This window comes from Pomacea canaliculata, linkage group LG10 (genome assembly GCF_003073045.1).
Source record: "Pomacea canaliculata isolate SZHN2017 linkage group LG10, ASM307304v1, whole genome shotgun sequence".
NCBI classification, from domain to species: Eukaryota; Metazoa; Mollusca; class Gastropoda; order Architaenioglossa; family Ampullariidae; genus Pomacea; species Pomacea canaliculata.
Genome location: NC_037599.1, coordinates 20,616,219 through 20,636,712, shown reverse-complemented (window position 1 = coordinate 20,636,712; position 20,494 = coordinate 20,616,219). Strand labels below are relative to the sequence as shown.

Sequence of the window (20,494 nt, the reverse complement as noted above, 5' to 3'; positions counted from 1 at the left end):
CATAAATCCTTGATAAGTCTGTACCCATGGACAAAATGTGGAAATCAAAGGAAACGCTTCTTCACTTACGACGAACTGTCTTACAATTTTGTGACTTTACCCCAGGGAATTTTTACCACTGCTTTTTAATTACAATTCCAGTGGTAAAGCAACATCGTCGAAATCTAGACACCGTTTTATATCTATGGAAACTAGATGCTTGCCTTTTATTTCCCAGAGACAACTTCTTTCTTCAGTACTTAAACAATATAGTTGTTCGACTTATCTAAAAAAAGAAAAAAAAAAGAAAAAAAAATAGAAATGCTTCGGTATAAAGCTTATTAATCAATTATCAAGGAAAAAAGTGTGGCTAAGGCTTCTTTTCATGCCAGGAAACGGTCAACCTTGCTTTTTATAAACTGACTGGCCTCTAAATTTGTGATAAAATTGTTTCATAGGCGGGGCTCTGACCCCTGAAAAGGTTAGCAGGTCAATGTCATTTTGCCATCGGCTGTCATTTGTCTGCAAAACAGAGAATGTGCTGCAAATTTCAGCAAACGCTAACAAGACTTACAAAAGGGTTAGGGGTGAAAAAAAGAAAAGGAAGAAAACATCCTGCGTACGTGACAAATAACTCTTGTAAGCAGGCTTTTTCCCCAAGGGACATGACCCCAACCTCGCATGTCAATTGCACCCTCGCTTTCACTTCGTGTGCACGTGATCAGAATGGCTTATCCAATGGGAATCAAGAAACTGTCACCTTCAAAGTACATCAACAGGCCTTCATCTGTCGGGCAATTCAAATTTGTTATTGTCTTTCCTTTTGTACAGAAAGTCTATCTCCACTTCACATTTTTTAATCGACAGCATTATATCTGCGTTGTACAAATAAAAGTTTAAAGCTTCCTTCTTCGTTTTCAGCAATGTTTTATCTCTGACATGTCATGCGGCATGCATTCTTAGCCACAATAATCTTCCATTGTTCTAACCAGTTCATCACTAAAGAGATTTAAAAATTGTTGTGTCTAAGTTAAGAAGAACTTTGGGGACAATCAGAGACTTTAGGATCTTTGTTTCCATTGTTGCAATCTTGCTGCAGTATTAGACTTAGTAATAGCTAGTTGTTTAGTCCATCAAAATATTTATTAAAATCTTGAAATTTTTTTTTTCACAGAATTCCAGCAGTTTTGTGATAGTCCAGCAACAGTCTTGGTGTGTCTTGTAACACAGTCATTAACATCCTTGGAGCAGTATTTTAGCAGTCCAGTAGAAGCCCTGTAACAGTATTGTAATACTTTTCTATCCGTCTTGTAATAGTTCTGAACAATCTTGAACAAGAACAGTCTTGCCGTCGTGTTCTTCCAGGAACAGTTTCGGGATGTAGTGGTGAGCCAATGCTTGGGTAGCATAGTGCGTCCTTGGCTGACTTTAATGTAATTAACTGTCTTCACTAACCACTTCAGACCAGTGAGCAACAACTCAGCCAGAAAAAAGACGACTTTCAAAGCTTGCACGGGTGGATGGTGGGGTGAGCCATGCAAATTTCTGCAGTATTGTCTATGTGTCCATCAAAGACGAAATACTATCGGGGTGTGTGTTAAGCGGAACTATTAATCCGGGTGTGTTTATGTTGACGGCACAGAAGGTTCACGTCGAAATGCCTTCCCCCAGTTTTTGTATTGTTGTTATTGCTGGTGGTGGTGTGGTGGTTGTGTTGGTGGTAGTTGTAGATCCGCGTCGCTTGTTGACGTCATTCGATGATTATTGTCATTGTTGTTGGGAAGCCTAGTATCACTGTTCAGTACTTCACCCTGTACTTAGATACAGCACGTCAAACCTGTTGTATGCTCCAATAGCTCTGAACACAGGTAAGTGGCCTGTCTGGGGCTCGCAGCACGACGCTCCCACGCTTTGCCTCGCGCTCTCCACCTGTCGCACAGCCCCAAAGAAGGAAGTTGACAAGTTATCAGCCCTCGTCGAGACGGATTCGAGCCTCCGAGTGACGCACACAACTGTCCTGCACCTGTGACGTCAGCGTCTGTAGGCACGTGATCTTTGCATCTGGGGCCGCAACCACGGACCAGAGATAAAACTCCCCGAAGGTAGATAAGGACCAGCAGCAAGACTGGATTCTTCATAGGCGAAAACAAAAGCAGACTTCAAGAGTCTGTAGATAATAAAGGTTTCCCCAGAACTATACCTCGACATGTAAAGCACGTGCTGGCTATCCATCTAGCTCAGGGGTGGGCAATTAATTTTCCCAAGGGGCCGCATGAGAAATTGGGATGGTTTTAGAGGGCCGGACTTATATAGTTAACTCAGTTTTACCCAATACTGTATATATAGTATATATATATACTATCCCTTCGCCAGCGGGCGGGCCGGTCAGAGACAGGAGGCGGGCCGGCCTTTGCCCAGGTCTGATCTAGCTGCTCATCGCCGCTGTCACAGGTTAACGACACTGCCACGAGGTTAGCGCGATTAGCCCCATTGTCGTGGACGCTTCGTAGGCAAGGTGACTGAAAGAGGGGAGACTACTTACCTAATAATTCCTTGACCCCTCCATCTCTTTTCCCCCATCGCTATATTAAATAATCAGTAATATGTCAGAAAGAGAAAGAAGGCAACCGGAGTACCCTGAAAAAAACCCCGAGGTCCAGCCCTGTGAACAAGTGTCACTTACAGGGTATGTCCCGAGACGAGATCTTCTCACTGCAGTGGCGATAATTCACTAACAGGAATAAAACTGAACATGACTGACGGTTAGCAAGACCTAAATGGTCACACCTTTGACCGAGTTTTTCCTCCTTTGAGCTTCAGGGCCGCTCTTTGCACACAACGAAAAAAAAGGAAATACCGAGACTTTGAATGAAAGCATCAAGAAAAGACAGGTGGAAGAGATACAATACGACTGAAGAAAACATACACGATAAAAAAAAGATAAAAAGAACGGACAAGACAGACAAACACAGACTAGATAAATCGAAGGACGAATGTTGTAACAATACAATAAGTCAGTCTTTTCAGACTCGAAGTGTCTTTCAGAACGAGACGTTGTGGCTGACGAGAACCTCAAAGAACGACGGCTGCTCATCGATGATTCGCTACGATTTGTATGGCATAAATCTTTCCTATCAATACGCGGCGCCAATGGGTGACTATTACAAAGGCTGAAAGGACTTTTAAGGTGACAAAGGCGATTTATGACCACGAGCAACAAGTGGCTTTAAAGAGGATCGAACGTTTGGCGCGGTGCCCAAAAGTGTCTACAACCCACTCTCTTGACTTTCCTCCCGAAATCTGTGATCTACAGCAACACTTCTTGTAAGGGTATTGTAACCGTCATCGGTGCAATAATATGAGGGTAGGATATAAATGTGTTTCTATCTCTCACCATGGTGCAACGGTTCTAATAAATACCTGTGTCATGGCTGAATGGGTGCAATATTACCGAATACAAACCAATAAGCTGTCAAATGATGTCATTGTGTGCATGTTTCAGACAGGTGAGATATGCGAGGCAATTTGTCAGTTTGACTGATTTAGAACTCTGTACTGAGTTGTTTGGTCTTACCTGTGCATTCAAAGTCTGAAGTGAGTTTTTCTTGTGAGTTCTGGTTAACTCACAAGCGCCAGTGCATGTGTATCTGCTCGTACTTGCGTGTGAGCGTGTTCTGCGTGCAAGTGTGTGTGTTTGTTTACATACTCTCGCATGTTTTCATGTGTCTCTGCATGCACACTTTCACAAACGTTCCACCTTAATGTGCTTGTTACTTTCCCGTACTAATTTTGTGTAGACCAACTATACTAACTGAATAAAGAGTTGATCATATTATACTTTGCCTCATAGATAATTGAAGGTGCACGCACCCTTGCACACACGACCGACATATCTTGTACACGGCATCCTTTTCAATTTTAGTTGATGTCCGAAAACAACAACAGCTAAAACAACCACTAAAGCAATAAAAAAAAAATCAAAGCAACAACAAAAACAGCAACAGCTAAAAACTAAAACAATCACAAAAACAACTGACATTTCTAAATAAACAGACGTGGAGAGGGTTAAGATATCAATATTGACTCCCCTTTTCAATCAACTATTCCAACTCCCCGCCCACCCCAAGCCCACGCCGCAGCCTGCTGTCTCCTAAAAGTGAAGCATGCCATCTTAAAGCTGGCTTTACGATATATCCTTAGCAACCAGGCTGCCTAAGACCGGCGAAGCCCACTTTCATCCAAGCCTCTGCGAGCTTTGAGCGGGTGACACGAGCCTGCGATTAAAAGTCTCGGCTTGCCGCATGCTAATACGATGACATCACCACCTCGCCCTCCAGCGTGTGGTTGAAGTCGTCGTGTGAGGAGCGAATGGCTGGGTTAGGGGTAGAAGGAGGGGATAGGGAGGTACTGCAAGTGGTGAATTTTCTTCAGACTGTCAGGGGAGCGATGTTGGGACACATCATAGGCGAAAACAGGGACAGCTGCAAATCGACGATTTAGTCGACGCCATCTTGACGCCAAACGGTTATGGTTTGGCTCTCCGCGACACCTACTTCCTCCCATCACGGTTCGCCGAGAACGTTAGGAAGATCGACATGCAACCAAAGTTTGCGAAGACATGAACACAAAGGTACGCACCCTCTACATTTTCTCAAAGTCACACACACAAACAAAAACAAGATGGAAACTCGGATCAGAGATCATCAACAAGTGTACAGACTATAGCAGGCTTGGAAACACCGGGATTTACTGACCCTGAAGCAATAAACAGATAAATAATTGCAATGCAAAGCAACGGGAATAAACCGAACAAACAAAAACAAAAAATATTTAAAAAAGGTGAAAGTTTTTTTCGTGCTAAATAGTTTGTTTGTTTTGCGGCCTGATAGTACCTTTCTTTCGGATAAATTCTTGCTGACAAACAGCAGGCGTTCTGTCACGAAGGCTTATGGATAAAGCCGAGAATAAACAAACACTGCCGCGCACCCAGCGAGTGAGTGGAGGCACGCGCATGCGCAGACGTGCTTGTAGTCCGAAAGTCTTGCGCGCGTGCGTTTACGAGTGTGCAGCAGGTAACGCATGTTTGCGCGGTTCTTTGAGGATACCTTTGGCCATTAGCACAGCCATCCGTTGAAAACAGGGCTAAGATCGACGCCAGCCAAAATAAGGAGGAGTGCGAGCCAGTCCGCACTAAGGTGCTCCAATTACGAGCACGTCACAACGCGACAACTAATTATGAGGGCAATAAAATGGCCGGGCTTTGTGTGCAACGATACATCCATCGGCGATACACGCAAGGCTGTGTCAACCCAAAGTCTGGCTAGTCAGTGAGCCATCTTAATGAACTCAGTTAAGCCAGTGCTCGCAGTCGTATTCGTTAGCATATTCATATTTGGAATTGCTTGGAGAGAATCCACCTTTAGAGGTTATAGGGGTCACTCTGTTTTAATGCATGATTAATTAGGTTAATCGTTTTGTTTGTTGATTATTTTTATAATATTATTTGTATTTCTTAAATTCAGTTTCTTGTTTTTGTTTCAGATTTGTGTTCTTGTCCAAACATATCTCTAGAGCTGTAAGTGATAATATGTATTTACTTATCTGTCTATTGCTAGCATATGAGCACTACCTGTAATTGCCCTTGTGGATTAATAAAGTTTTATTGTATTGCATTCCAATTGTAAAAGACTAAGATTTGATGCTATTAAATTAACAGGGAAAATATGTTTTACCTTAAATAAAAAAACCGATACAGTATTACTTTTATACAAGTCATTTAGATGTTTCTGATGACAGATCATTGCATTATTTATATGTGAAGAAGTGTCACTGTTAATACCATTATATGTACCGTCATTTGTTGTGTATCGCAGCACCTAGACTTCAAGGTGTTTTACGACGAAGTGGAAAAAGGCACAGGGAAGAGCTAACCGAGTAATCCAGGTAAACTCCAGGTAAAACTCAGGTAAACACCAGCGCCCATTAGTCGCTAGGAAATCCTGACTATGGTGTTCGACGTTTTCCACCTGATAGAAGAAACTTGTCAAACAATTTTGCTCAAGCCGTTTAATCGCTTGTCGCACCTGAAAAAACTTGAAGAAAACAGATCGCCGGCCTACGGATAACAAGACAAACCCTCACAGGTATCTGCGCTACACTGAATGGAGGCTTCATGCCACCTTGTATTTTTTTTAATTTCCTCTGTTTTCTTCCACCCGCCTGAACATACCTGGCCTTCTTCCCTCTCCTTTCTCGACCCTCCAACCGGACCTAATCTCATCAACTTGCATATTTTCCCGAGCTTGAGCACGAAAGAGTACGGTTGGACAGGTGTGAGAGTATCATTTTAAGTACGGTACTTTCTCCGTGATAATTCCACGGAGAGTAGGAATTCTACTAACAATAAGGAGCCGGAAGATGGAGATCATCATCCTCGGCGTTGTCGTCATCATCTTCGTCATCATCATTATACAAAACTGCTCATAGGAAGCCATAATTCGCACGTGAAATTAAGTGGGTTTATATTTTAAACCCTCAGTGATTGTAAACCATGACTAAATATTATGAGTGAAACAAATGTGGCAATAAGAATAAACTTCATTAAGTTCCGTGACAGTGGGGACTAGATCAAATATTCTTCTTCTTATTATTATTATTCATATGATGTGCTCTCATGCCTATATGTAAACCGCCTTGATGCTGGAAAAAGGCGCTATACAAATGTTCTATTCATTTATTACACCGTTATTATTATGGCAGTTTGCATTCAACCATTCATCCTACATTGTGACGTCAGTGTCAGATCGTCTATTTCAGCCTGTGGCAGCTCGTGACGTCATTCTCGCGGTTAGGTTGTCACCGGTTGACTCCAGCGTGGAGGCCGCTGTCACAGTCATATAAACTAGTTTCTTTTGAGGGGTAAACACTGTCAACACAATCAAACCAACGAAAGGTTTCTTGAATAACTAACGCACCATAAAGTTTGAATGCCGTTGGTTAGTCCCAGACACATGGGTGAGTGCCAGGACTTTATTCTGACCATTCCGCCCATCCCACGCTGATGAAAGTCGCTGCTGTCATCAACAAAGCTTTTCAGCCAGCGGAACTCCATTTCCCAATTTCATTTTGTCGTGTGAATGGGACTGTGAAATTCTAAACGGCATTCACGCGAGAAAGTATAGTGGGTGACGAAAGAAGCCAGGTACTTTCAGTTATTTTTGTACAAAGCTTTTTATCTCACAGCATGTACACACACATACGCACACACGCAGTACTTAAATGCAAACAGTGTGCATGTACGCACGCACACCCTATCTATAAAAAATAGAAGACTTATATATATTTACAGACAGAAAATAAACATACACTAAACAAAACCCGCACACACACGTATACAACGATGCACACACAAAGGACAACAACAGCAAAATCCAAGGTAATTCGCAAGTAATGAAATGTGTGTATGCTTGGGGAAGGAATGAGGGAAGGTGGGGGTTAATTGTGATTTACATTCCTGCTCACCTTTGCCGTGATGGCGGAACGCGAGCTGTCACATTATCCACACTGTCTATGAGCCGCCAGGGTTCTAAACTATTTGCTCACAGTCTGAACCGTTACCCACAGGACTAACTCGCGTTCCGAGGTTAATGTAAGTCGGTCGAACTGGGCCTCGTACCTTTACATTCAGGACAAGCGCAAGTCCTTAGGGATTATTTAGAGCCCCGAGACTAGGGCTGTTGTATTACACACAAACTCAATGGGGGACCTGGGGTGTGCATCAGTCTCCATAGAAGGTATGAAGCTGACGTAGTTGACAACAAAGGCGATGTGATCAGTTTTCAGTGTCAGAGTTTTTGCTGTACAATCAAGGACTGATGCAAACACCTGCAAGCACATGCGCACCAACACACACAAACACAAGAAAGAAAAATAAATTTTTGAAGAAATGTAGATGAAAGAGGAGTAAAAAAATTCTTTGACTACATGCGTGAGTGATGAGTAAGAGCGAGTGAGTGCATAATGAGTTAATGAGTGAATAAGAGAGTGCGTGAGTAAGTTTGTGAGAGAACGAGAGAGTGTATAAGTGCGTGCGTAGTCCATGAGTGAGCATGTAAATGAGTAAGTGAATGAGAAAGTTTGTGAGCGAACAAGTGAGTTATTGAATGAGTAATTGCGTGAGAAAATAAGTATCTTTGTGGTGGACAGTAAACATATCAAAGGCAGGACATGTCTCACATAAACAAACAAAAATCGCCACAAGCTTACTGTTTTAGCCCAGTTATACGGGAGAGTAACTATGGGGATCAAAAGCTCACCGGCTCAGCTCAATTAATACTCTAAAGTACTTTTGGTGATCAACAGCTTTAATTACTGGCTCACCCCACATCATAGTGATCAAACGTGAAATGCCGACAGCACGTGAGTCCAGTGAAATAGCTAAGTTCGGCTGCACTGAGGCTCGTGCCTCCCTCGGAGAATGCAGGTGACGAATGGAGGAGGAGACAGCCCCAAACGTCAAGTAGACAAACAGCGGATGAAACCCGAGGCCAGAGCCGCAGGTCCTGACTCGGACAAGACAGTCGTAAACAACACAACGAATTGGTCTCTTGCGGTGCTGCTCTCCACAGGAGACAGGTTCCAGACCCTGGGCCCGCCTCGCGACCTTTGCGGCCAGGTGACCTTTACTTAGTGTTGACGATCAGAGACATTAAATAACTCAGGACTAGTCAATGTTTTTATTGTTTGTCTATTATCTATATGCCATGCCCCAGATCTCACACAACTGTTTTCACAACTTAAGATTGGTTTACGGGTTTATTGTATGGTTCTCAAGCTCGCACACACACACATGCAGTAAATTAATTCTGCAATTTGTAATGAAAGCAAAAACAGTTAGATGAACTGCTTGATTAGTTTAACAGTTGTTTGTGTTAGTCTTATTCAAAAAAAAAAAAAAAAAAACGAGCGGAAAGAAGACGTGAACAAACAAGACACACGGATTCAACTTACCCGGGTGAGGGATGACCTTCCTCCATTATCGTATGAAGTCTTCCAAATTTTCTTTTCTCGTCCATTTTGGCGTCTGCTTCGTTGTTGGTAATATGACCTCACGGGGTCTGCCCCGCCCACGGACGGGTGCAAAAAGGTCAGCGACGACGAGATGTGGGAATTATCTCCCCACAAACCACGCCGGTCCACTTTTTCTACTCACACTTTCTCTGTGTATCTCGCCGTACATTATGCGAGTTCGTCCACCCACAAAACAAAAGTCCGAAAAAATTATTGCTGGGCTTCGAAGAAAGTTCCTGATAATCGTTATCGGATGATGGTTTCTTCTTCTTCAGCGAGGTGGTGAAACGCCTGGAAGTGGTGCCCCCGACTCTGTGGCAGCCATAACTGTTGTGTGTGTTGGCGCTGCAGAATGCGACGGTCAGAACTGAAGTTTCTTAAGTCCTTCGGAGTCGACAGACAAGTGACAACCGACTCAGGTAACAATTGGTTTCGCTGCTCAAACAATCTCGTCACAAATCACAGGTGCGATTCGGTCGACAGCCAAGAGACAACTTTACCTGGCGTACCTGGTTGTTGGGCAACCCCGCCTTGGTCACAAGCTACATGCAAGGGCCCGCTGTGATAGCTGGGTCGTGCCGCCACACTATCTACTTACCTCAACACAGGTGAATACAGGTACCGCCGCAGACAACCGTCTGTACCTGAAGACACTCGTGTAATTTCTAGACAACATGATATTATTTTCCCCGCGGGGAGTGTTGCCAGACCAAACAGCACAGGCAGCAGTGCTTTGCCGGTTCTGGTGAACAGGATCGGCGACGGAAATGTTAATATCGAGGGTAAAGTGTCTCTCACCTGGCTAGTGGTATGCCATTTACCTAATTCTCCTGTAAGTCTCTCCGGGTGATCTGTCCTCGGCGCTGTTCCGCGAAGCGAGGCGAGTAGTGTACGTAGTTGCAGACTGAAGAAGCATAAAAGGGACGTGGGGCAGAGAGGGAGGAATAAAATCCCAGACCAAATGACCGTAAGTGTAGGAATACAGTCAAAACCTACGGATGCATCTTTGCTGTAAAAGTGAGTGCAGTACGATAAAGACATTCAGTTGTGAAGCTTCTTGTTTGTGTTCTTTTCCCTTGATCTTTCAACTGTTCTTCTAGAATTTAAATGATTTTTGTTCCTTTATGGGGATAGCGCTTTTTTATATATTACACACACACGTGACTGTACATATCAACACATAATATGGGGAGGAGGGTAAGGTGTGGTTGGTGGCGCAGTGGCTAAAAAGAGTCTGTTGCAGTGAGAATCGGAAGGTTTCGGCTCATTTCTCATTGATGCAATGATGTGGTTGGACATTGCTCATAGCCATCTTGATTGTTATCTCTAATTTATTTCACTAATCCAATTAACGACTCACCACTGATCACTTGAGTTCAAATCCTAACAATGACAGACACTTCCTGTCCCTCGCTGACGTCACACAGCACGCCGGAGCCTTATCACCGCCGTCACAGCCTTTTACACCCTAAAGTCGTCTTTATACCATGATTTGCATGACATATTCTGGTTCTCCTCAAGTTTAAGGTCAGAGTAATCAGACCAAGAGAGATTACGGTCTCGACAAAAGACGCCAACAGCGGTATTCAGGAAAATATAGAAAAAATATTTCTTTAAAAAATGTTTTCCAGTCACAGCTGGATACCTGCGCTTCATGGCGTCAACAGACGGTATTTGTGCATGCATAGCGCCCTGTACACAGCTAACAAATCTCAGGACAAAAGCCTATGGCACAAACAATGATGCTGGTCTTAAGGCTTTTGTGTTTCTTCCTAGTTCCATTTACTAGAGACTGGACCTGGGGCCGTAGTTACGGAGCGAAACTCAGTCGCTTACCCGGGCCAAAAGGGGAACTCAAGGTACGTCTTGTTTCCAAAATTATAAAGTCCACCCAGTGGACATTACTTCACGTTTGTTTACTCTAGGGCACCTTTCCCACCGCTTTATGATTACAGCTCCAAAACAACACTTAAGTCTGGACACAGCTTTAAAACTTAGGAAAAAGACGCTTGTCCGTGAGTTCCCATGGCAACGACTTACCTTCGCTTGATAACTACGGTCCCTGGGGAATGGATCAGGTTATAAAAGCCACAATCGCATACAGTTCCTGTTGTTGATGATGATGATGGTGCAGTCGGTGCACTTGCTGAGTAAGTAAGTGCATTTAAAAATGGAAAATTGGGATATCTCGTTTTCTTACCATAATTTCTTTTTTCTCTGTCTCCTCTTCTCTCATCAAACCTTCCTCTCGTTTTCTCATTGTTTCTGTCTAGTATCCTTATCTCTACTTTAATTATTTGAGTCAGTCTTCTGTTGTGTTATTTGAACAGTATAATGGTTATCGTTTCATTGTTGTATACAACTTTATATACTTACTTTTCCCTCCTTTCTTTCACTCCTTCATCTTCCTGTCACCCATGTTTGTTTGTTTGCTCACACGTCCCTAACCCTGAACACATACACGCACAAACAAGCACAAATATACGGACCCATATACCCACACACACACACATACAAACACGTCCCTTTTTTTCCTCATATCTCTCCCACATTAACCCCTTTACTACCGACATCCACGGCCGCCCCAACCACGGACCACTTATAATTTCCTTTATGGCCATTTCAATGTTTACTTGAGATGACTCATTTTGAATTTGACGAACTGACAATCAGGTAACTATGTCAAACAATTAAATCACTTTAATTTGCATGCGGCGCTCGACTGATCAGGGAGAACGAAGTAGGATCAAGAAGGATCGCTCGCAAAATGCCGGGAGATGATAGCCATCGCTGACAGGAACCCGCCGCCAACTTTGCTCATTTGGGATTCTATGGGCAGTCTTGCTGTTTCATGTTGGTGCAGTGATAGAAGCGCTTCTAACAAAAAGGAGACTATAAAAATGATTGTGCAGACACATTTGCGCTCGGGCAAAGGTAGGTGAGATCCGGGTTGGTTCAAGGAGTTTGGAAACCTGGTATGCGAGTTGGTTTTTTTTTCTAGTTTTCGTGGACACGCACTCTGTTGTCTCCGAGTTGGCCCACAGCCCTCCTCTTTCTCTTTCTTCCACCACCAACACCACTACCACCCTCCACACCGATCCCCTACAAAACTTTTTACGAACAGAGAGGTCTAGTGTGCCTAAGCGCTTTGCGGTGACCCCAAAATTGTATTACTAGAAAATCTTTCTTGTTAAGAGTTTTAAACCTGTATCAGGACATGTCTTCGAGGGTTCGGATGTTTTGAACATGAATTTCTCCATACAGTTGATACTGAAAGTACTCGTGAACCATCAGTTGTCATGAATCCAGGCGTTGCATCCGGTTCGCGAGTGGAATGGCGCGACTTAAAATTAAATGTCCTTTGATGTCTGTCAAACAAAAATAAATAAAAATAAAACAGCAAGGTGCGCTGTGCTCACTAGATAGTGTACATGCTCATCACACAAAGTCTGCGTCTGCACACGCCTTTCCGCCACGTCTTCCCTTAGGACGCTATTTTACATTATTCCAAGATGATCTTGGTAACAACAAGATGAAACCTCTCTCTCTCTCAGCTTACCCACGGTAGATACAGCCATGTTGACCCCCTTCCTACTGTTTGTTGACGATAATCCACAGGTTAGATGGTCGCGATAACAGACTTGATGGCCGTGTGTCGTCTTAGTTCTGCTTGAAGTGAGCCGCGCTCACCCCCTTCAAGAATGGGCGGCTGCAGAGCGGACAGGGGCCAAGCTGGCCCCACTTCACGCAAACCCGTCATTTTCCGTGGGCAACAACGCCTACTATAAGGTACAGACCTTATGTCATAAGTACGCCACAGCACGAGCCTCATGACCAACACTCGGTATAGAGCAAAGAAAGGGCATCATTAAAAATATCTTAGGAGTGAAACAATGATGTAGGTAGGTACAGGTGGGTAAGCTGCAGGTTGCATTTATGCTTCAAACATTCAGTCTAAAGCTAGACTGCATGTCTAAATCCGTGTTTAAATCTAGGTGAGTCTAGAATTTATTTAAGTAGGACACACTTCACTGGTTAGGCTTAACTGGGTCAGTTTTTGTGTGTGGTTTAACTGGGTCAGTCTCTTCTCGTTGTTTTGTTTAGCTTAGTTGGTCTGTTCTGACTAGTTGTGTGTTCAGCTCGGTCATTCTACCACTATAGTCAATCCTGCTTACGAAAACCCACTTGATTTATGCCACTCCACATAGTTTTAGTGCAGTTCATTGGCATTCATTTGCATTTTAATTAGCTTCCATGTTGTTACTTAAATTGTCTAGACCAGACCTGGGCAAAGGCCGGCCCGCGGGCCGGATCCGGCCCGCCTCCTGTCTCTGACCGGCCCGCTGGTCCGCCCGCCAGTATATATACTATATATACAGTATTGGATAAAACTGAGTTAACGATATTAGTCCGGCCCTCTAAAACCATCCCAATTTCTCATGCGGCCCCTTAGGAAAATTAATTGCCCACCCCTGGTCTAGAGGGTTTAGTCATTTTACTACGGTTAAACATATATTTTCGATTTTTTTCCCTAAATAATATTTATACATACTTTATTTAACATTTTCGTTACTCAAAATTTTAAAAAATCCTGTAGAAATAAAATATTAACTCCCATCTTTCTACGTATAGTACAGCATTCCTTCTTGTTTTATTGTAGTGATTTTTTTGTAACAATGTAGCTCATTTGTTTGTTTTTTTTAGAGCGAGGGCAAGATTAAAAAAACTTATGTTTATTTTATTGTCCTCATAAGTAAAGATTTTCCATCGTCCTCAAATATTTCTAAATCTTTTGTAGCTGCTGTATTTAGCTGCACCAGTATTCCTTCTTTGTTGAAAAACAACATACAACAGTAAATCTGTAGTTGTTGACCCAGAAATAATTACAGATCGTGCAGACAGGCTTTTTGACTGTCGCTGAGGATTGCTGTCAAGTTTCTTCTAACGATTTAATTGTAACCTTTCGTGCAACAAGTGGTGGAATGCGATCCGTGTACTGGTTTTGCATGATTAGTTCTGGGTATGCTTCGGTACGTCCTCGTCAGGCGGCACGCAGCCAGACGCTGAGGCCACGTGATCTGCTGACAGACGTCGGCAGTTTCAGCTGTGATAACCATTCTGCAAGCACCTTTAAAAGTCGCCACACAGCACATGGTTGTTTCAGTTTTACACCGTGCCAGCAACTAAGGCTATATCACGGCGAGAAGTTATGCTACGTTGAATGGGTAAGAAACAAGACCCTCAGGTCATACAATAAACAATATAAACCAACAAAAATAAAATGGTAATATGAAAAGGTAAGTATAATATCACCTTCGTCACAGCCTTTCTATACCCTTAAGTCGTCTTTATACTATGATTTCCATGACATTCTGGTTCTCCTCAAGCTTAAGGTCAGAGTAATCAGACCAAGATAGATTACGGTCTCGACAAAAGACGCCAACACCGGTACTCATGAAAATATAGAAAAAATATTTCTTTTAAAAATGTTTACCATATAATATGTTAAAAAGGGTCTTGTGGCCTAAAACGTCATCATGTAACCTGAAACCTAAAAAAACTTTAAATCTTTAAAAAAATAATAATAATAATAAAGCTGCTGGTAGACTGCAAGAACATAGAGCAAGCCGTAGAAAAATGCTGGCGGACATTCTGATGCCAGGACAAGTGATTAAAACATGTACGACAGTAAAGTAACGCTGACACTAAGGACACACACGTGGGGGTTCGCTTAGTAAAAGGTGGAACCAACGTCGATCCTCTTTGTTGAAACTGTGTGGTATATGTGTATCCCATCCTAAGTCTACTAAGTACTAGCTCCTGGGCGGTCAAGACAGGGAACGGTGGCCCGCAACTTATTCTTAGCATGAGGAAAGACAGTCGGATAATATCAGTGACTTCCAATGACCAGGAAATTGGCAAGCGGCTGTGGGTGCAATCACGAACTATATCTACGTCCAAAGGACCGCTTTCTGGTAAGGGAAGCAATGATGGAAACATTTCAAGCAGAACTGTCTCCCTTGTTACTTCTACGATTCTGCCCTATCCACAACTCTACAATGTCTCCTTGTATGCATCACCAGTACGGGGGGAAAAAAAAGACCCATCAAACAAATATCATGAAACAAAAGCTTAAAATATTTATTTCTTAAAGACAACTTTCAATAATTCCTATAAATAAACATTTTTTATAAATTTATTACAACTTGATGGAATGTTTAAAGGTCTTTGCAATTGTCCGTTACAGTACAGACCCATTGAAGCCTTTGTTATAACTGTCAGTAATCTATATTTATATCAGATAAACCTGTCTGCACATTTGTGCCTTCGACAAGCCATTGTATCACATATTTTGTGGACGGACTGAATAATAGCATATATATTACAGGAGACAAACATATAGAAGTCAATTGAAAATTTCTGTTTTAGAAAATCTACTCATAGATGGAGAAATAAAACTGATCTTTTATAAAAAATAAAATACATGCACGCTTGGAAATCATGCTGGTGTATGATCACTGCATTTATGTGAAACTGTGACTTTGAATCCGGGCCTTTCTTGACTGAAACAATACCACAATGTTTGAGTCACTGCCACTGTCACACACTCCAGGTCTTAATTTCATAGTTGGCTTTTACAAGTGTAAACTTTTGCTAAGCCAAAGACTAAACTTTCTGATATTTGTCAAGGGTGTGTAAAGTCTTCTCAGCATAAGAAAATCTCTGTTACTTCTCAAGTACAAAATGATATGCCAATGGTCCACATGTAAAAATGATGACAGCACTGCAAAGCCAAAATTTCATTCTACTGCAGCATCAATGACCACCCTCGAATATTAGCCAGTGAAGCCGATCTTCACATTTTGCCTTCCTTTTTGAAACATCATATATGTGACAAAAATAGCTCTGAATTATTTACAATGATGATGTGCTAGTGATAATCCAAAAATAGTTTTAAATTATTGCACATTTTTTCCAAAATATGCAAAAAAAAACATCTCCTGCAATGGTTAACCCCGTCCATTTACTTTAACATTGTAGACAGCCACAAAATGGTCATAACCAGAGGTGATGAGTAAGCGCAAGCAGTGAACTTGTTTGTTTCCTTCAACTCTTATCTCCTCATTCTGTTTGTGATGGTCATCCCTGTCAAACTCTGGAAACAGAAGTACATGCATACATTATGTGTATGTGTGCTCTGTTTATGTAAGTGTGCTATGTTCATCAACTTCCATCTTTGCTTTCATTCTCTTTTTTGACTTCTTCTTTTTCATTAAAAAAGCTAGAAGACTCAAAAGTTTGATTATATCAGGATTTGCACAATTTCCCCTCACACCCCACTTCTCCAAAAAACCAAACCAAACAGATATTGTATTGTGTGGTTAGACTCATGAAATGAATGTTCAGTAAACGTTGCTCAGCAAGATCCACATCACAGTTTTTTTTAATACTACAATGATAAAGAAAATAATTTTGCACTAAAATAAGTATTCAGAAAATTATGGCTTATAGTGTCCAAAGTTCAAGTGAAAATCAAAACCTGAAGCATTTCTAAGTATTTCAAATGAGCACTATGAAAAGATTATATTTATCTATTTAATCACAGCTCAAGCTCTTAGTCAATTTTATGGTACGTTCCCTCTTAGATGATTCACTGCAGCTGTTATCATGCTGTCACGGTTATACAAGCACTATCATGTCCACGTCCATCACAACCATCACAGATATTATCATGTCTATCACTGTCGCTGAAGACATTATTATGTTCATTGTGGCCCTTGTAACATCATCAATCCTGTCATGGTCAACATTTGTCAGACTAATTGCCAGTGCTTTTAAATTTGTCATATTTAAAAAATGAGTGAATTAACGAATTCGTATGATCACTTTCAAGAAATTACAACTGAGGTACAAAAGGCATCTGCATTGTTTTTATTTCTTTCTTAGCCATTATCAAAACTTATTTGATCCCCATCCCACCTTTCTTATCAACCGTTTGGATTTCAATTTTCAACCACAATTTCTCTGTGATATGACAAAAACATTAACATGTGCATACCACTTGTACTCTTTGAAAGCAGTATTTAAGGGAATAAAGACTTTAATGAAGTGATTCTCATCCATTTATAGTCCAGTTTCAATTAATCTCTCCTAAGTAGACGATATAGTTTGAAAAACTGCATGTTTATAACTCTACCTTGCTCTGACAGAAGCACAAACTTGTCTGAATTATCCTGTTCACTTCCTTCCAGCGCAATCTTTTGAACTGTAATAGAAGAAGTTATTTCATGCCAAAATGCAGTACAAGCAGCAAAATATTATACCACAAGGAAGGCAACCTTCCAAAACATGATGCACTTAAAATTCTATGTTTAAATGCTATGTATTCATTACACTTTTTCTCCCACATTGATATGTGTAATACCATACTATATACTAATAGATCCCAGAACAGGGTGTGATGTCATATATGGTGTAGTTACCGCCCTATATGCTCCCCTGGGGGTAATTAAGAACAAGAAGAATATATTAGTACATAAACATTTACAATGCCCCATTAAGCCTTAGTTATATTCCGATGGTTCAACACTAAATTAAAAAAAAAACAAACGAATAAGCTTCACTAATTGGTCTTTTCCTTTGACCCACAAAAAGGGATTTGGTTACAGCTGTTTTTTTTTTTAAAACATTTATTAAGGAAACAAAATTTTTTAATCTGTTTATCAATATTTCTACCCTTCTGCAAGTTATTGAGAGAAACACTAAATATTTATAGATGTATAATTATAGTGTGTGTGAATGTTTGGGGGATGGGGGCAAGAGAACAAATACAAACCATTGAAGCACGAAATCGCTACGCTTGAGATGTTAATGGGAGACTTGAAGCGAATGATCACTTCTTGTGGATACAAACCAGTTGTGGCCCAGAAAGTTTCGTCAAGTCTGAAAAATCAAACTTAACCTTAAATGACTAAATCAAACGACAAGTAGTTAGTTGCCCACAGACTTGAACATCTCTACCATTCTTTGAACGTAATCATTACGATAATGTTAAAACAGCAGATGGATTTTTTCTTTTACCCATCGATAATATTTTCTGGCGGATGATTTTCATCGCTGGACGTGGAAAGCACTATCTGTGCGCCTTCCTTGACAGAGGCATAATCAAGCATTTTCTTGTGAACGTCCGAGAAGGTGCACAACGTTTGTAGTCTGCTATGGAACGCTAGCGGATATCTCGCGCGCTCTCTCGAGACTGTAGAATTGTGGGATTGGACTTGGATTCCGAGTCGTCTGCTGTGACATGACTCAAATTCTAGAGTAATATTTTCAGCAAAGCCATCTAAGACCATTCAACACGCAATTGATCGAAAATGAATTGTTAATTTCCAAAAGGGGTCATGACGTTTTTACAAACTGGAAAAAAGGGTTAGAATTAGGGTTGTAAGGTGACCAGACGTTTCGGGAGCGAAAGCGGGACGCGTGCCGATGATGGTGTCGTCACCGACAATGAAAGCCGAAAAACTCTGACTGGCCGAGTGGTGATGCTTTCAATGGCAGATCTGTCCACGCCGATACAGTATTCCATTTTAAAAGGAAAAAAAAAAGAAAAAAAGAAAAACGGCTTTTAAAATTTCAAAAGAAATATTCCTACCTTATCTTCCGCTCAGCTAACTTTGCGGACGTGCGGGTGAGGTCTGTAACAAATGACCATGCCGACGATGGTCCGGCACCTTCATCGTCTTGCGTTCGCTGTCAAAATTGCACTTCACAATTAAAAGTCCTTTCAGTGTTTCCACCTTTAACTGTGTCTTTTCATTGGTCCACATGGCGTTCATTGCAGAGAATACTCTTTCAGTAACAGCGTTAGTTCCTGGTAGACACAAGACAAACTCAACAATCTTTTGTATTTGTCCATAGGGCACAAAATTCTTCTGAAAATTAAAAAAAAATTCAACCCATTGAGCATCGATGGTTGTCTTCTGGGAATTCCAATCCGAAATCTTGTCTGAGGAAGCGAACTTTGCCGCATAATTAATCTCGTCAAATAACTCATTATCGTTGATCTCTTTAGGAGGGAGTTTTGACCCAAATAATTGAAGGCTTTCTGAAACCTTTTCCCAGGATGGAACATCTTTCAGTGCGATCCAACCGAAAGCGTTGACATTGTCAAATTGGCCGCTTCTCTCTCTGAGATACTTAGCACAATTATCATAAAACTTTACAATTGTTGCAACTACATCAGTTCTTCTAACCGACCCGGCGTGCTCCAAATCAGTAAGTCGCACCCATACCATGGTGTTAATAATTGTTGAATTCTTTTGATCTGATCAGTCCTGCACCTTTGGCTACAGACAAATACTACGCAACCCCTTCTCTCTCCAAAAGTGAACTATTTATAAACAAAAATATTGCACGTTAAGCTCAGTTCTCTTTTTTAACTGAAACTTTAAAACACAAACTTAGGCAGGCTTACATATTACCAATAAATGTTTGTCGTGCTCTGCCTCTGGACGGACATTCCCCAGCACACATGCAGCCAAAACATTTAGCAGTCATACGGAAAGTCAGGCGACAATGCCAATCGATTTGTAAAGAAACTTTTTAATGACAAATTAACACGTACAGCGTGTGAAATTCCCTACTTTCACACTAAAGCAGATTTTTACCCTTGCCCTACCTACAGACCACACCTAGCGTCTCTGTCACGTGATAAAGACTAGCGGACTGTAACGGTTCATTTTGCGTAATGGAGTGTATGGCGGAAGGTCTTGTTTTTATATAACTTTAAGCATCTGGACCACCTGATTGCTGTGCCGAGCTTTCTAGTGCCACCTCTCCATCTCCTCTACTCAGGGAGTTCTACCTGACAGGTGGGCGAGCCTGTACGACGAAGATTCTTCATCGTGACGATAACAATACACACAGGAGTTGTACAGGTGTAAATCACTGTAGTCCAGGTGCTGCTGGCCGCACGAGACAGTGTGATAAAAACTATTCAACTGTGCAATACACTGTAGTTTCATTATAGAATACTTGATAACATCCCTGCAAGATAAAAAGCGTCTTTGGTTTATGGTCTTCACAGTTCTATCTAAACTTCGGTAGTTATGTTGTCTGCAATCAAAGGTTTTCTCGATACAGATGTAAACAATTAAATCTATAAAAAGAAGAAAAATATTGTAAGTCTCTTACTTTTAAATTAATTATTTTAATGTGTCTGTTTTGTTATCTTTAACAAGATGCATCAGGATGTAACTTTTACTACACAAATATATCACACAGTAAAGTTAAAGAATGGACGAGATGACTTTTCTGTTCATTTAGTCTTCTAGTCGTTTCGTTTTAATTCTGAAGCTTTTCTACTGAATGAAGAAGTAGCGTTTACACCAGATACAATAATGTCTTTATTCATAATTTTTTTCTATTTTCGATATCTAATCGA

At 41.3% G+C, this 20,494-nt stretch overlaps 2 protein-coding genes across 2 annotated transcripts in view; both read right to left on the bottom strand.

Annotated features, from left to right (window-relative positions):
* Positions 1-9,891, bottom strand: part of LOC112573261 — a 56,306-nt gene extending 46,415 nt beyond the window's left edge. The window contains exon 1 of the mRNA XM_025253462.1: positions 8,989-9,891. Within this exon, the coding sequence (XP_025109247.1) occupies positions 8,989-9,053 (65 nt within the window). The 5' untranslated portion in view covers positions 9,054-9,891. The remainder of the gene's footprint in view (positions 1-8,988) is intronic.
* A 5,274-nt stretch (positions 9,892-15,165) lies between these two features.
* On the bottom strand, positions 15,166-18,288 carry LOC112574404 (intraflagellar transport protein 25 homolog). The gene is made up of 4 exons (XM_025255458.1): positions 18,130-18,288; positions 17,885-17,991; positions 17,246-17,314; positions 15,166-16,204 (listed from the first exon to the last, which is right to left on the bottom strand). Exons 1-4 carry the CDS (start codon positions 18,219-18,221, stop codon positions 16,059-16,061), a joined length of 414 nt encoding a protein of 137 aa, XP_025111243.1. The 5' UTR covers positions 18,222-18,288; the 3' UTR covers positions 15,166-16,058.
* Positions 18,289-20,494: the final 2,206 nt, after the last annotated feature.